At 35.2% G+C, this 17,467-nt stretch overlaps 1 protein-coding gene across 2 annotated transcripts in view; it reads right to left on the bottom strand.

Moving 5' to 3' along the window:
- AGFG2 (ArfGAP with FG repeats 2) overlaps window positions 1-17,467 on the bottom strand; it is a 48,400-nt gene that overhangs the window by 22,768 nt on the left and 8,165 nt on the right. For both annotated transcript variants that reach the window (XM_074225349.1, XM_074225350.1), the window contains exon 2: window positions 93-186. In XM_074225349.1, coding sequence (XP_074081450.1) covers window positions 93-186 — 94 coding nt within the window. The remainder of the gene's footprint in view (window positions 1-92; window positions 187-17,467) is intronic.

The raw sequence follows: 17,467 nt of genomic DNA, 5'->3' as shown, positions 1-17,467 counted from the left end.
AAAAGTCATAAATTCAGAAACAAAAAAAACCTTTTGCAACAAGCTTCAGGCAAAGCCAAGACCTTCTAATAAATTTATCTGTGGCAACTCACTTCGTTTCCTCGGGATTGGAGGAATATCACTTCAGACTCAGTAAAGGTTGTCATGGAGATAGATTTGACTCGGTGAGGGGGATTCAGGCCTCTTCTGTGGAAGGAAAATTAAGATAATGTGGTTAGTAATGCAAGGCTGATTATAGGAAGGAGAGAAAAAAGGGTGAAAAAATTATGAAGGAAAGGAGGAGAGGGAAGAAGGCTTGGAAGACTACAAGTGAGAGCCAGGGAGAGGTTTAGAAAAGAATAGCCAAGAAGTTGTGAACTGATTCAACCATTCTGGGGAGCAATATGGAACTATGCTCAAAGAGCAATAAAACTGTCCCTTTGACCCAGCAATACCAATACTAAACCTATATCCAGAAGAAATCATAAGAAATGGGAAAAGTCCCATGTGTTCTAAAATAGTAACAGCAGCTCTTTTTGTAGTGGTAAAGATTTGGAAATTGAAGGGATGCCCATCAATTGGGGAAGGCTGAACAAGTTATGGTACATGAATGTTATGGAGCATTACTGCATGAATGGTAAGACTCTAGAGAAGCATGGAATGACTTACAGGAACTGATGCTAAGCAAAGGGAGCAGAACCAAGAGAACATTGTACATATTAACAATGATATTGTGAGCTGATTAACCTTGATGGGATACAGCTTCTCTCAGCAGTTTATAGAGAGCTAGGACAACCCTAGGGAGACCTGTTATGAACAATGCGATCTACATTCAGAGGAAGAAAAACAAAACAAAACAAAGCAAAGAAAAACCTACAGAATCTGAATGAGTACAACGTTCACTTTTTAAAATTTCTCTTATGTTTTTCTTTCCTATCTTATGGTTTTCTTTCTTTTCCCTTGGTCTTAATTCCTCATATAGAAAATGCTTAAATATATATATATATATACACACACATTTAAACATGTATGTTTAAACGTATATGTACAATGTTCACCAGACTGTTCGCCATTGAGAAGGGGGGGTGGGAAGATGGAAGGAAATTATGTAATTTATAAATATGCATATGTATGTGGATGAATGTTGGAAAACTTTCATAACATGTAATTGGAAAAATAAAATGTTTTATTTTTGGAAAAATTGAAAAATGAATATTGGCTATAGTAGTTAAGAAATTATGAGTATTCGTGTACTTTGATCAAACAATTTTACTGAGTAACTCAAAGAACTCAAAACCAAAGATTTTGTATGTATTAAATTATTCATAGCAGCACTCTTGTGATAATTAAAAGGGACAATAAAATGATACCCACCAAGTTGGGAATTGTTAAACAAAAAAAAAAAAGAAAAAAGATAAAGAAAAGAGTAGGTAAGAACATTTGAGGGTTGTCACTGAAGAGGAAACAGAGCATCTTCTTTTTCTTTTTTTTTTCTACAAGCCAGTAACCTCTCTAATGCCATACCTATAAGCTATAGAACATTTCCAGGAGCACTGACAACCAAATTTCATTTTTTCTCTATCTGTATAGTACTTAAGCATCTGAAAACTATAAAACCTGGAGGGTAAAAGCATAGTCCAAAGTCATTTTAGTTCTGCTAAAAAGGCCCCAAATAACTGATTTGGCAATAAACACCCAACACTTAAAAATTTTTTTCTGCCTTCCGCAATCTCTACTTTCCCAGTCCTCAAAGCAGGCCTTTGTTACTAGATCTTACTTTAAAGTTCTAAGGAACCTGTTCTAATCTAGCAAAATCTAAAGGCCTTTCTACGTTTGTGAGAAGCTAGAACCAAGCTTTTGGCTCAAATGCTTATATGTTGTGGGCTATTTACTCCCTAGGAGTTCAACTAAGGTCAAAGAAGCCCAGAGGAAACCACATGGACAATGGAATATTTTTCTTGAGGACACAAAACCAGTTTTCCTAGAGGAAGGTGATCTAGCAGGATCTAACAGAAGTTCTCTTCTCACACTCTCCAATCAGTTCTAGCTTAGAGCTGTATTCTGAGAACACAGAACATTTTCTTGTAAAAGAAAATTTTCTTTTGTCTGCTTTCCTAAAATATTTTAAAGTATAGAAGGGACTGAGATAAGGAATAAGTTAGAAAAATAATCTCAGATGATAGAATCTAAGAAAAAAAGTTTTAAATCCCCTAAAAACTTGGTTCAAAAGTCTGATAACAAAGAACAGATAAAAAAAATGCAATGTGTCTCCAGCCCTTTCTTACATAGGGATAACTCTAAATACTGTTAAGACCATGTCAATGTACAACCGAGAAAGAATTAACTACTATGAGCAATAATACAATCATCCATGACAATTGCAAAGGACGCAGGATGAAAAATGCTATCTACCTCAAGAGTAGTTAAACTCCGAATAGAAACAGAAGCATAATTTTACTTCCTTTATTTTTCTTGCTTCTCCCCACCTCCTTCCTTTTTCAACATGGTTAAATATGGAAATGTTTTGCATGACTTCACATGTATAGTATTGTTTACCTACTCAATGGTGGGGGAGGAGCTGGAGAGAATTTACAACTGAAAATAAAATTTTTTTTAAAGATATATAAATGCAAAAAAAAAAAGACTGAGGTGCATTTTCCTTTCCTATGTTTTATTCTTTTTTTTTTTTTTTTTTTTAGGATTTTGCAAGGCAAATGGGGTTAAGTGGCCTGCCCAAGGCCACACAGCTAGGTTAATTATTAAGTGTCTGAGACCGGATTTGAACCCAAGTACTCCTGACTCCAGGGCCGGTGCTGTATCCACTGTGCCACCTAGCCACCCCCATGTGTTTTATTCTTTGTAAAGATTCTAGGTGGGAGAGGGAGAACATATTGGGAAATAAAAGTGATATAACAACAAAAAAAAATAGAAATAAGGAAAAATTTGGTCAGATCAAGATTTAACAAAGAAATTAACTATAGCAGGTCCTAGTTAATGTTTCTAGCAAGACATAGGAAGGGAAAGGAAAAAAATGGACATTTATATAAGTTTGAAAGGTAAATAATATGAAGTATAGAATTAGTTTCAGTTTTCCTGAATTCAAGGTAATCCTTGGAAATTTTATAGTTTCCAAAAAATTTCACAAGAGAATAGAGACTTAGAGGAAAAAAAACAATGTCTATGAATATAAGTAAAAGAGAGTCAGTAGAACAGATTATATAGTACAGAGTGAATACCAAAGGGTCAAATAACTGCTTTCTTTCCTGGGATTCTGCCCCAGTGAACAAGTACTGTTTAAGGAGAATAGATTCATGGCTGCTAATTAGAGTTATAATAGTACAGTAGTGGTATAGAAACATTCAGAAACTCATAGCTCAGACTTTCAAAAGCAATATTTTAAACATATCCACGAAAGGCAGGAATCAGCAGAGAAAATTGTTTCTTGAAGAGCATATAAGGTATATAGAGAAACGAGGATTCTTTACTTTTACAATATTTGGCCTGCCCCAAATATGCTGGGGATCCACAGATCATGTTTCAGGAATAGCTCCTTGAGCTATCTAGGTTGGTACTTTCAGTTGTTCCTATGTAGCACAGCATCCAGGCTTTTCCTCCTAGTTTTAACCCTTTTACTAGGTCTTTCCCTAAGAAAGGAAAGAATGCTAAATATGGGGATAGAAGGATCTGGGTTCAAATCTTGTCTGATACTCGCTGATAAGAAAAACATAATATAAAACTAATAATATCTGTAGAATCTATCTGCCCAGGTTACTTGTGAACCTTAAACCTTAAAGTTGACATGCCATCTATCATTATTATTCTTGTCATGAGTTTTCATGATCAGACTGAAGCTCAACAGAAACATTCCAAAATTCAATAGAAGTGATCTCTGATCCTTATGGTATAATCTGCTTTTATAATTTCATCCTTTCCCCAGGGTCCTTCCCTTGCACCTTACATTTTATCATTCAGTTAGCAGCTATCTGATTACCTACTGCATAAGACTCTGTCCTAAGTAGAAGAGATGAATAGATGTATTAAGACTAAGGCTCGGGCAGCTAGGTGGTATAGTGGATAAAGGACCGGCCTTGGAGTCAGGAGTAGCTGGGTTCAAATCCAGTCTCAGACACTTAATAATTACCTAGCTGTGTGGCTTTGGGCAAGCCACTTAACCCCATTGCCCTGCAAAAACCTAAAATAAAAAAAAAAAAGACTAAGGCTCTCTGTTTACAACCTGAAGAAGCTAATTTGAACCAATTGGAATAGCACCATTCAGTTAGGCAGTGATAGTTTGTACAGAACTTTGATTCTAATTTGCTACTAAGGATGAAGGAGAGGAAGGAAGAGAAAGTACAAAGACATTTTGGGTTTTCTTGTTTATTAGCATTAACAAATACATCACAAAGAGGCTTACTTAACTGGACAATATGGGGCTGCCAGAGTGGCACAGCAAGAAAATGTATTTTTTTGTGGTAGGGAACATTCAGCAAAATATTCACAGAATCATGAACCCGTGGTTAGATATATACTGGAGTTTTGGAGTGGCAGCTGTATTGGGAGAGAGTGTCAATGAAGGCAAAGATAAATTAACTATAAAGGGTCCGAAGAACATTAATTTGAGTCTGATCAAACAATAATTCTTAGGGCACTCTTGCAAAGATTATTTTGACTTCAGCATCCACAAGACAGGAACATACAGGATATAGAGAAACAGGATACAAATAAATTATTTGGTTCCCAAAACAAGGCCTAGTTAGAAAATCTGAATCCCAAGAAGGTATAGTTTAGACAACTTGAATCAATGTAGTTACTACTGAACCCTAGTTTTTGTCCATCTCCAGGAACTGTCATAGATTATCTCCCAAATGCTTATTTTCTTGTTCCTTGTTAAATCTTTCTTTTTCATCTTAAGCTTAAGAGTCACCTTTCCTCCCTGAAGTCTTTTCTAAGCCCCAGGTCTGAACCTTTTCCTGGAATATTTTGTTCAGACTTTTCCCTTTTTTCCTCCAATATTCTATCCTGTATCACATTTAATTGTAGCTATATGTTTAATAATAACTTCATGCTTTTCCTGGGGTCTTATTCACCCAAGTAAACTGATTTCCAGGAAGTCAAGTGTTTTGTTGTTTTTCATCTCTAAAACCCAAAGAGCTAAACATTGCCTTGTCCATAGCAGGCACCAGATAAATGTTTATTAAATTAAATTAGCTGGGTTGATAACAGACTCAAGGAAAAGAAACACCACCACCCCCAGGACTAGAGAAGAGTAGATGTCCTAATTTTAAGAAAAACGTGAAAAGAATCTGTGAACCAAAGACCACTGAACTTGACTTCAATTTCTGCAAAAATTATAAAATACAGTGTATTCCTACCAAAGGAAGAAGTGATTACAAAGATCCAATATGACTTTATAAAGGACAATTCATGCAAGACTAATATAATTTTGTTTGTTGACTGGTAGATCAGAGAAGAGCTATCAACACAGTTCAATTAAATTTTAGTAAACAATTAATAAAGCATGCCATACTATTCTTCACTAGATGGCAATATTAGAACTTGTAAGTAACTGAATGGTTAGTCTCAAAGAGCAGATGTTTTATATTTATATCGCACTTTAAAGGTTTGCAAAACATTTTACAAATATTGCCATTTTACAGATGAGGAAATTGAGGCAAACAATGGTTAAATAATTTACCTAGGGTCATACTGCTAGGATTTGAACTCAAATCTTCAGGATTCCAGGTCTCCTGCTCTATCTACTCTGCCACTTAGAAGTTAATGATTTAAAAGCACTTAGCAACAGGGTAATCCTTGTGATTCTAGTAGACTGACCCACCAGATCTGTGTCTGACCCTATAAGAACAAAATAGGTAGACCACAAAGAGAAGAGAAAATACCTTCCCTCACTCCTTAGAGAAGGTCCATGGGTGAGGAGCATTGCATTTAATGAGATTTTTGCATTATATTCCTCTTCCTCTTTTAACAAAATTTTGCTATCACATACAGTTTCAGGGAGGATGAGCAATACAAGGGGAAAATTCTAGGATATATAAAAGCAAAACATCATTAAAATTCTATTTTGTAAGGCAAATTCAATAGGAATGATTTAAGGTGTCATATTTGGTTAAAACAATGAATCTCACAAGCACAGAATAGGGGAAGGCATTTTGTCTGGAAAAGACCTGAACGTTTAATGGACTTAGTATGAGTCAGCAGTATGATCTGGCAGCCAAAAGGTTAAACTGGTATAGCTTCTAGGAATGGTAGTAGTCCCAAAGCACTTTGCTCTGATCAGACTACTTCCAGAAGACTGTATTCCAATACTGAATTATATTTTAAGGACACTGCTAAGTGAGATTGTGGAGTTGTAGGAGGGCAATCAAGATAGCATAGGGCCTGGCGTGGATAAAGCACTTGCCTTGGAGTCAAGAATACCTGGCTTCAAATCCGGTCTCAGACACTTAATAACTACCTAGCAGTGTGGCCTCGGGCAAGCCACTTAACCCCATTTGCCTTGCAAAAACCTAAAAAAAAAAAATAGCATAGGGCCTTGAGTTTATGTTATGGGGACAGAGCCAAAAGAACCAGAAATATTTAAGCAGGAGAAAAACTTGGGGGGGGGGGGGTTGTGTGACCATATTCAAGTATTTGAATGAAAGTTAGACTTGTTCTGTTTAGTCCCAGAGAGCAGACCTAGGAACCAGGTGGAAGTTGCAAAGAGGAACATTTACAGGGAAAACTTACTAACAAGTAGAGCTGACTCAAAGTAGCTGCTTTAAGAGTTGGAAGTTTCCTATTTTTGGAGGGCTTAAAGCAGAAGCTGAATGAAAGCAGGTATATAAGTGTAAAGAATGCTGTTAAATATGGGTTTTTCACATGGCAATTATCTGTTTCTATACTATTACATAGGATGTTTTCCATGCTTAGACTGCTTTCCCATTCTGATCATTGCCTCTTACAATCCCTAGTTTCCTACAAAGTTCAACTCTCAAGAGGTCACTTCCCCAAAAGCTCGTGATTTCACCATCTGTTATTGTTTCACCACTGAAAATGTATCTACAATATACATAATATATATCACATGGTTTTATATGTATATATATATGTAAATATCTCCAAGTTTTTTTCTGATACAGTATCAGCTCCTAGAGGGCAAGTATAGTTTCCAACACATTGCCTAATAATGTTTTATCTAAATTTTATGATTCTGTCATCCAAAAAGGTCAGTTTTACCAATTTCCCAACCTCCTTGACATAGCTACTACACAAGTTTTTCCTTAAGGAGAGATTAGCTGAGTCAGATGATCTGGGGTCAAATTCTGTCTCTGACATTCACTTCCTGATCAACCAGGTACAAATCAATTGATCTCATAAATGGAGGCTGAACTAGGTGGTTTCTAGGGTTCCTTATAGCTCTAGGATCTGTGACTTTAAGTCCTTGGTGTCTCAGTTATCACAAGTCAGCATTTCTGATAAAAAGGGACTATACAGAAATAGACACCTCTAAGATCAGAAAAACTCTTACACAATTGTATAAAATAAACTCAGTTCATTTAATCTACCATCCAAAAGCAACAATGAGTTCCCAGTTACCAAGGCAATTTGGACCATGGTTGGACAGAACTAATCTTGCCTTTCTGTAATTTTCATTCATTAGTTCTGGTTTTTACCCCTAAAGCTCAAGCAAAATTGAAACCCTTCTCATATCTAACAAACCTAAGTCTTTTCTTCTCCAAACATTTTTAACTTTTTTTTTAAGTTTTTGCAAGGCAAATGGGGTTAAGTGGCTTGCCCAAGGCCACACAGCTAGGTAATTATTAAGAGTCTGAGACTGGATTTGAACCCAGGTACTCCTGACTCCAGGGCCAGTGCTTTATCCACTCTGCCACCTAGCCGCCCCTATTTCTAACTCTTTCAACAATACTTACACTGCATTTTTGAATTACTCTTATGCTATTCTTTTATGCTCTAGCATGCCATTTTTTTCTAAATATGATGCTTCATCTCCCCAAAACTGGACAAACTTGTCAAAGATCAAGAAAAACCAACCTAACTGGTAATGCACTGGGCTGTAGAAACCTAAACTTATTCCACCTCTAATATTTATTAGCTGTGTGACCCAAGTCAGTTTCCATAACTGTAAAATAGGGATAAAAATAGTATCTAGCTCCCAGGGTAGTATGCGTAATTCTCAGCACAGTGCCTCTCACCTAGGAGGTACTTAATAGATACTTGTTCCCTATTTCACCTCAGATGCAGTGCCAAATTGCATCTGAATTACCTAGTAGATAACAGGTAATATATTTGAGGACCTCCGGATCTATTATATAAATAAATACATCTGAACAATTTCTATAAGTCTTTGAAAGGAACCCTTTAGTCAAGGAAATTGTTTTCAATAATTTTTTTTAAGGTAAATATCATGGGCTTCCTGTCTAAACTACCAACTCCTCTCCCCCAATGTCAGCATGTCCCTATTTTGCTTCTGTCTTGACTATTAAAATGTATTCAAATATTCAAACTGTTCAAGCAGTAAGATAAAGACCTCAAAAAGCCAGATTTACCAAAGCTTTCAAATCCTTTCATTTGTGCCAGATTTGTAGTACTGATAACTTTTGTTTTTGGACACTTGTATCCAGAGTATGTACTATTGGTAAAAGGAAGATCACTCTAGAATCACTCTGAGTTGAACTGTAGCTTAATTAGCCACCTATTTTTTTTACCTGTTTTGTACATTAAATTATAAACCTTATATTATATACATAGTGCTTTCCTTTTTAAATGTATAATACTTGTAACTTAAAACTCACCAGCAATTGTTTCTCATCTTCTATCATCTAAAAATGTTACAATGGGCTTTAAAAAAAAGTTACAAAAGGGGGGGAAGGGAAAAATGTTATCAAATAAGATGAAACTGGCAATATTCCTACGAAGAAAGACTTTAACAACTCTTGAGAACTGTAACTCTATTAGAGAAAATTTAATTAGCTAGAAGAGATGGATAAGCATGACTTATTTGAAAATTTGTTACCCAATAAGATGAAACTGGAAATATCCTCACCTAGGAGAAAGACTCTAATAACTCTCAATAATTGTAATTCTAACAGAGAAAATAGCCAGAAGTGATGGACTCTCCAAGACCTTTCTGTGGCTCAAACAGAATGATTTAAAAACAATACCTCCTTAAAAAGGAGGATGGTTACCTAGCTGTGTGGCCTTGGGCAAGCCACTTTAACCCCACTGCCTTGCAAAAATTTTAAAAAAAAAGGAGGATGGTAAGGAGATGGGAGGATGGAGGAGACAGAATGGGCTAAATCTCATTACATAAAGAGGTACAAAGGACTTAAGAGGGAAAGGAGGAGGTGAGAACTGTCTGAATCTTACTCTCATCAGATTGGCTTTAAGTTAACATTCACATACTCAGTTAAGAAACTTATTCTTACCTTTAAAGTGTTAAAAGGGGATAAGGGGAGGGGGAAAAAAGGGGGAATCAACAGAAGGGAGGGAAAGGAAGAAGGGGCAAAGGGAAAGGAGAAAAAAGGGGAGGGGGGGTTTGGATAAAGGAGGGCAAACACACTGAAGGAAGTGGTATTCAAAAAACAAAACACTGGGGAATATGGATAAAGGGGAAAAAGGGGGAACATACAAACAGAGGAAGATAACATGGAAGGCAATAAAGAGTTAGTAATTATAACTTTGAATATGAATGGGATGAACCCTCCCTTAAAACACTCAAGGTGGCTCTCTGGGGATATATCATATCATTAATTATTATTATTAATTTTTATTTTTTTAGGTTTTTGCAAGGCAATGGGGTTAAGTGGCTTGCCCAAGGCCACACAGCTAGGTAATTATTATGTGTCTGAGGATGGATTTGAACTCAGGTACTCCTGACTCCAGGGCCTGTGCTCTATCCATTGCACCACCTAACTGCCCTATATTATATCTTTAAATGCTTATATGAATAAATTAGAGAAAAAAGAAATCAATGAATTAAATATGCAACTAAAAAAATTAGAGAAACAAATTAAAAGCCCCAGTTAAATACCAAATTAAAAATTCTAAAAATTAAAGGAGAAATTAATAAACTTGAAAGCAAGAAAACTTAAAACTAATAAAACCAAGACCTGGTTTTTATGAAAAAAAAACAATAAATTGATAAACCTCTGGTCAATCTGATTAAAAAGAAAGAAGGGGCCACTAGGTGGCTCAGTGGATAGAGCATGAGCTCTGGAGTCAGGAGTACCTGAGTTCAAATCCGACCTCAGATACTTAATAATTACCTAGCTGTGTGGCCTTGGGCAAGCCACTTAACCCCATTTGCCTTGCAGAAACCTAAAAAAAGGAAAGAAAGAAAGAAAGGAAGGAAGGAAGGAAGGAAGGAAGGAAGGAAGGAAGGAAGGAAGGAAGGAAGGAAGAAAGAAAGAAAGAAAGAAAGAAAACAAAATTGTAAGTATCATAAATGAAAAAGGTGAACTCACCACAAATGAGGAGGAAATTAAAGTAATAATGTGGAATTATTTTGCCCAACTCTATGCCAATAAATTTGATAATCTAAATGAAATGGAGGAATGTTTACAAAAATATAAATTGCCTAGGTTAAATGAAGAGGAAATTAAATACCTAAATAACCCTATCTCAGAAAAAGAAATTCAACAAGTCATTATTGAACTCCCTAAGAAAAAAATCTCCAGGGCCAGATGGATTCACAAGTGAATTCTATCAAACATGTAAGGAGCAACTGGTTCCAATTCTATACAAACTATTTGGAAAAATAGGTGAAGACAGAACTTTACCTAACTTTTTCTATGACAGCAATATGGTGCTGATACCTAAACCAGGAAGAGTTAACACAGAGAAAGAAAAGTATAAACCTATTTCCCTGATGAATATAGATGCAAAAATCTTAAATAAAATCTTAGCAAAACAATTATAACAAGTTATCACTAGGATAATATATTCTGACCAAGTATGATTTATCCAATGAATGCAGGGTTGGTTCAATATTATGAAAACAGTATAATTAATATCAACAACAACCCTATCAGAAATTATATGATTACATCAATAGATGCTGAAAAACCTTTTGACAAAATACAGCACCCATTCCTAGAGAATGTGAGAATAAATGGACTGTTCCTTAGAATAATAAGCAGTATCTATGTGAAAACATCAAGAAACCTATTCAATGGGGAGAGTCTAGAGGCATTCCTAATAAGATCGGGGTGAAACAAGGATGCCCATTATCACCACTACTATTCAATACAGTATTAGAAATGTTAGCTTCAGCAATAAGATAAGAAAAAGAAATGGAAGGAATTAGAATTGGGAAGGAAGAAACAAAAGTGTCACTCTTTGTAGATGACATGATGGTTTACCTAGAGAATTCCAAGAAATCATCCAAAAAACTACTGGAAACAATTAGCAATTTCAGCAAAGTTGCAGTATATAAAATAAATCCTCACAAATCATCAGCTTTTCTATATATGACTAGCAAGACACAGCAAGAAGAGCTAGAAGGAGAAATCCCATTCAAAGTAACCTCAGGGGGGCTGGGTGGTGTAGTGGATAAAAGCACCGGCCTTGGAGTCAGGAGTACCTGCGTTCAAATCTGGTCTCAGACACTTAATAATTACCTAGCTGTGTGGCCTTGGGCAAGCCACTTAACCCCATTTGCCTTGAAAAAACTAAAAAAAAACAACAAAGTAACCTCAGACAATATAAAATACCTGGGAGTCTATTTGCCAAGGCAGACTCAGAAACTTTTTGAAAACAATTACAAAATACTTCTCAAAAAAATTAAATCAGATTTAAATTAACTGGGCAAAAAAATCAACTGCTCATTGATAGGTCAAGCAAATATAATAAAAATGACAATTCTACCAAAACTAAACTACCTGTTTAGTGCCCTACCAATCAAAATTCCAAAAAATTATTTTAATGAGTTAGGAAAAAGTTCTAAGTAAATTCATATGGAGAAATAAAAAGTCAAGAATTTCCAGGGATTCAAAGAAAAAAAGTGCAAAAGAAGGTATCTTAACCTTATCTGATCTAAAAATATATTATAAAGCATCAGTCATCAAAACTGTCTGGTATTGGCTAAGAAATAGAGTGGTGGACCAGTGGAATAGACTAGGTGCAATAGCAGGAAGCGATTATAGTAATCTCCTGTTTGATAAACCCAAAGAGTCCAGCTACTGGGATAAAAAAAACCTCTCTCTTTAGGAAAAAAAAACTATCTTATTGTCTGATCATGCTGTCTCTTATACTTTATGTTTCTTCTTTAAGGACATGATTTCTCTCTCATCACATTCAATTTGGATTAATGTATAACCATGGAAACAATGTAAAGACTGTTAAATTGCCTTCTGCAGGGGGTGGGGTAGAGAAGTAAGATTAGGGGAAAAATTGTAAAACTCAAAATAAAATCTTTATAATTCAAAAAATAACAAAGAAAAAAATGACTACGACAAGTTATCACTAGGATAATATATTATGACCAAGTAGGATTTATCCCAGGAATCCAGGGTTGGTTCAACATTAAGAAAACTGACAGTATAATTAATTATATCAACAACAAATCTATCAGAAATTACATGATTATATTAATAGATGCTGAAAAAGCTTTTGAGAAAATACAGCATTCATTCCTACTAAAAACACTAGAGAGGGTAGGAATAAATGGATTGTTCCTTAGAATAATAAGCAGTATCTATCTGAAACCATCAACTAGCATTACATGCAATGGGGAGAGGCTAGAGGCATTCCCAATAAGATCAGGGGTGAAACAAGGATGCCCACCACTCAATATCATATTAGAAATTTTAGCTTCAGCAATTAGAGAAGAAAAAAATTGAAGAAATTAGAATTGGGAAGGAAGAGACAAAACTCTCACTCTCTCCAGATGTCATGAAATCATCCAAAAAACTACTGGAAACAATTAGTAATTTTAGCAAAGTTGCAGGTTATAAAATAAACCCTCATAAATCCTCAACTTTTCTATATATGACCAGAAAGATACAGCAGGAAGAGCTAGAAAGAGAAATTCCATTCAAAGTAACTTCAGACAATATAAAATACCTGGGAGTCTACTTGCCAAGGCAGACTCAGAAATTTTTTGAAAACAATTATAGAACACTTCTCACACAAATTAAATCAGATTTAAATAACTGGGCAAACATCAACTGCTCGTGGATAAGGTAGAGCTAATATGATAAAAATGACAATTCTATCAAAACTAAACTACCTGTTTAGTGCCATGCACTGTCCTTTTACAAATATTTCATTGGATTCTCATATCAACCTTATGAAGTAGGTGCTATTATTATCTCCATTTTACAATTGACAGAAGGTTAAGTGAGCTATTTGAGGTCACAGAGCTGGATTTGGGACTGAATTTGAACTTAAGTCTTCCTAACTCTAGATCCATCTCTCTATTCACTGGGCCACTTAGCTTCTTTGGGAAGCTTTACCTTTTTTTTTCTTTTGAATTTTATAATTTTTCTCCCAATATCCCTACCCCCCCCAACAGAAGGCAGTCTGATAAGTCTTTACATTGTTTCCATGCTATACATTGATGAAAACTGAATGTGTTAAGAGAAAAATCATACCCTTAGGGAAAAAATAAAAATATGAGACAGCAGAATTACATAATACATAAGATACTTTTTTTTAAATTAAAAGTAGTAGTCTTTGGTCTTTGTTTAAACTCCACAGTTCTTTCTTTGGTTACAAGTGGTATTCTCCATCACAGATACCCTAAAATTGTCCCTGATTATTGCACTGATGAAATGAGCAAGTCTATTAAGGTTGATCATCACGCCCCATGTTGCTGTTATGATGTACAGTGTTCTGGTTCTGCTCTTCTCGCCCAACATCAATATCAAGAATTTCAAGGGATTCAATGAAAAAAAAGTACAAAAGAAGGGGGCTTAGCCCTACCTGATCTAAAATTATATTATAAAGCATCAGTCATCAAAACTGTCTGGTATTGGCTAAGAAATAGAGTGGTGGAACAGACTAGGTGCAATAGCAGGAAACAATTAAAATAATTTGCTGTTTGATAAACACAAAGAGTCCAGCTATTGGGATAAAAACTCTCTCTTTGATAAAAACTACTGGGAAAATTGGAAGTTAGTATGGAAGAAACTTAGATTAGACCAGCACCTCACACCCTATACCAAGATAAGATCCAAATGGATACAGGATTTAGACATAAAAAACAATACTATAAGCAAATCAGAAGATCATGGACTAGTCTACCTGTCAGATCTATAGAAAGGGAAGCAGTTTATGATCAAGGAAGACATGGAGAACATCACTAAAAACAAACTAGATGGTTTTGATTACATTAAATTAAAAAGCTTTTGCACAGACAAAACCACTGTAACCAAGATCAAAAGAAATGCAGTAAAATGAGAAACAATCTTTACAACTAATGGTTCTGACAAAGGACTTATTTCTAAAATATACAGAGAACTGAACCATATTTTAAAAAAAGCCATTCCCCAAATGACAAATGGTCAAAGGATATGCAAAGGCAATTTACAGATGAGGAGATCAAAGCAATCCATAGTCATATGAAAAATTGCTCTAAATCCTTACTTATTTAGAGAAATGCAAATTAAAGCTTCTTTGAGGTACCACCTCACACCTCTCAGACTGGCCAGTATGACCAGAAAGGATAATGATCATTGTTGGAAAGGTTGTGGGAAATTTGGGACACTATTACACTGTTGGTGGAGCTGTGAACTCATCCAACCTTTCTGGAGAGCAATTTGGAACTACACCCAAAGAGCAACAAAAATGTGCATACCCTTTGATCCAGCAATACCACTACTGGGTCTATACCTTGAACAGATGAAGAAAAAGGGTAAAAACAGCACTTGTACAAAAATATTCATAGCAGCCCTGTTTGTGGTAGCGAAGAATTGGAAATCAAGTAAATGTCCTTCAATTGGGGAATGGTTTAACAAACTGTGGTATATGTGTGTCATGGAACACTATTGTTCTATGAGAAACCAGAAGGGACAGGAATTCAGGGAAGCCTGGAAGAATTTGCATGAACTGAGCGTAGTGAGATGAGCAGAACCAGAAAAACACTGTACACCCTAACAGCAACATGGGGGAGATGATCAACCTTGGACTTGCTCATACCAACAGGGAAACAATCAGGCACAATTTGGGGCTGTCTGCAATGGAGAATACCATCTCTATCCAGATAAAGAACCATGGAGTTTGAACAAAGTCTAAGGGCTATTTCCTTTAATTTAGAAAAAACAAACTGATATCTTATTATCTGATCTTGTTATCTCTTATACTTTATGTTTCTTCCTTAAAGATATGATTTCTCTCTCATCACACTCAATTTGGATCAACTTATAACATGGAAACAATGTAAAAACTGACAAATTGCCTTCTATGGGGGGTGGGGGAGGGAAGTAAGATTAGGGGGAAAATTGTAAAACTCAAAATCTTTAATAAAAAATAATTTTGAGGGATTTAATGAAAGAAAGTGCAAAAGAAGGTGGCTTAGCCCTATCTAATCTAAAATTATGTTATCAGTCATCACAACTGTTTGGTATTGGCTAAGAAATAGAGTGGTGGACCAGTGAAACAGACTAGGTGCAATAGTAGGAAACGATTATAGTAATCTGCTGTTTGATAAACCCAAAGAGTCCAGCTATTGGGATAAAAAAAACCTCTTACTTTAGGGGAAAAAAAACTGCTATCTTATTGTCTGATCTTGCTATCTCTTATACTTTATGTTTCTTCCTTAAGGATATGATTTCTCTCTCATCACATTCAATTTGGATCAATGTATAACCATGGAAACAATGTAAAGACTGGCAAATTGCCTTCTGTGGGGAATGGGGGAGGGAAGTAAGATTAGGGGGAAAAATTGTAAAACTCAAAATAAATAAAATCTTTATAATAAAAAAACAAAGAAAAAAACGACTACAACTAGTTATCACTAGGATAATACATTATGACCAAGTAGGATTTATCCCAGGAATCCAGGGTTGGTTCAATATTAGGAAAACTGTCAGTATAATTAATTATATCAACAACAGAAATTATATGATTATATCAATAGATGCTGAAAAAGTTTTTGACAAAATAAAGCACCCATTCCTACTAAAAACACTAGAGAGGGTAGGAATAAATGGATTGTTCCTTAGAATAATAAGCAGTATCTATCTGAACCCATCAACAAGCATTATATGCAATGGGGAGAGGCTAGAGGCATTCCCAATAAAATCAGGATGCCCACTATCACCACTACTATTCAATATTGCATTAGAAATGTTAGCTTCAACAATAAGAAAAGAAAAAGAAATTGAAGGAATTAGAATAGGGAAGGAAGAGACAGAGCTCTCACTCTTTGCAGAAGACATGATGTTATAACCTAGAGAATCCCAAAAAATCATCTTAAACAACTACTAGAAATAATTTGCAACTTTAGCAAATCATAGGATATAAAATAAACTCTCATAAAACCTCAACATTTGTATATATAGTTAGCAAGATACAGCAGAAAGAGCTAGAAAGAGAAATCCCATTCAAAGTAACCTCTGACAATAAAATACCTGGGAATCTACCTATTAAGGCAGACTCAGATACTTTTTGAAAACAATTACAAAATGCTTCTCACACAAATAAAATCAGACTTAAATAACTGGGCAAATAGCAACCGCTCATGGATAGGTTGAACAAATATAATAAAATTGTACCAAAATTAAACTACTTGTTTAGTGCCCTATCAATCAAAATTCCAATAAATTACTTTAATGAGTTAGAAAAAATTGTAAGTAAATTCATATGGAGAAATAAAAAGTCAAGAATCTCCAGGGATTTAATGAAAAAAAAAAGTGCAAAAGAAGGGGGTTTAGCCCTACCAGATCTAAAATTATATTATAAAGCATCAGTCATCAAAACAGTCTGGTATTGGCTAAGAAACAGAGTGGTGAATCAATGGAATAGACTAGGTGTAGCAGTAGGAAATGATTATAGTAATCTGCTGTTTGATAAACCGAAAGAACCAACTATTGGGATAAAAATTCTCTCTGATAAAAACTGCTGGGAAAATTGTAAGTTAGTATGGAAGAAACTTGGATTAGACCAATACCTCACACCCTATACCAAGATAAGATCAAAATGGATACAGGATCTAGACATAAAAAACAATATTATAAGCAAACTAGAACATCAAGGAGTAGTTTACCTGTCAGATCTTTGGAAAGGTAAGCAGTTTATGGCCAAGGAAGAGATGAAGAACATCATTAAAAACAAACTACATAACTGTATTAAATTAAATTATTATTTATTAAATTGAAAAGCTTTTAGGGTGTTTTTTTTTTTTTGGCCAGGCAAATGGGGTTAAGAGGCTTGCCCAAGGCCACACAGCTAGGTAATTATTAAGTGTCTGAGACCGGATTTGAACCCAGGTACTCCTGACTCCAGGGCCAGTGCTTTATCCACTGTGCCA

This window comes from Macrotis lagotis, chromosome 2 (assembly GCF_037893015.1).
Source record: "Macrotis lagotis isolate mMagLag1 chromosome 2, bilby.v1.9.chrom.fasta, whole genome shotgun sequence".
NCBI classification, from domain to species: Eukaryota; Metazoa; Chordata; class Mammalia; order Peramelemorphia; family Peramelidae; genus Macrotis; species Macrotis lagotis.
Note: the sequence above shows the minus strand (reverse complement) of the source record. Positions and strands in the feature narration are given on the sequence as shown.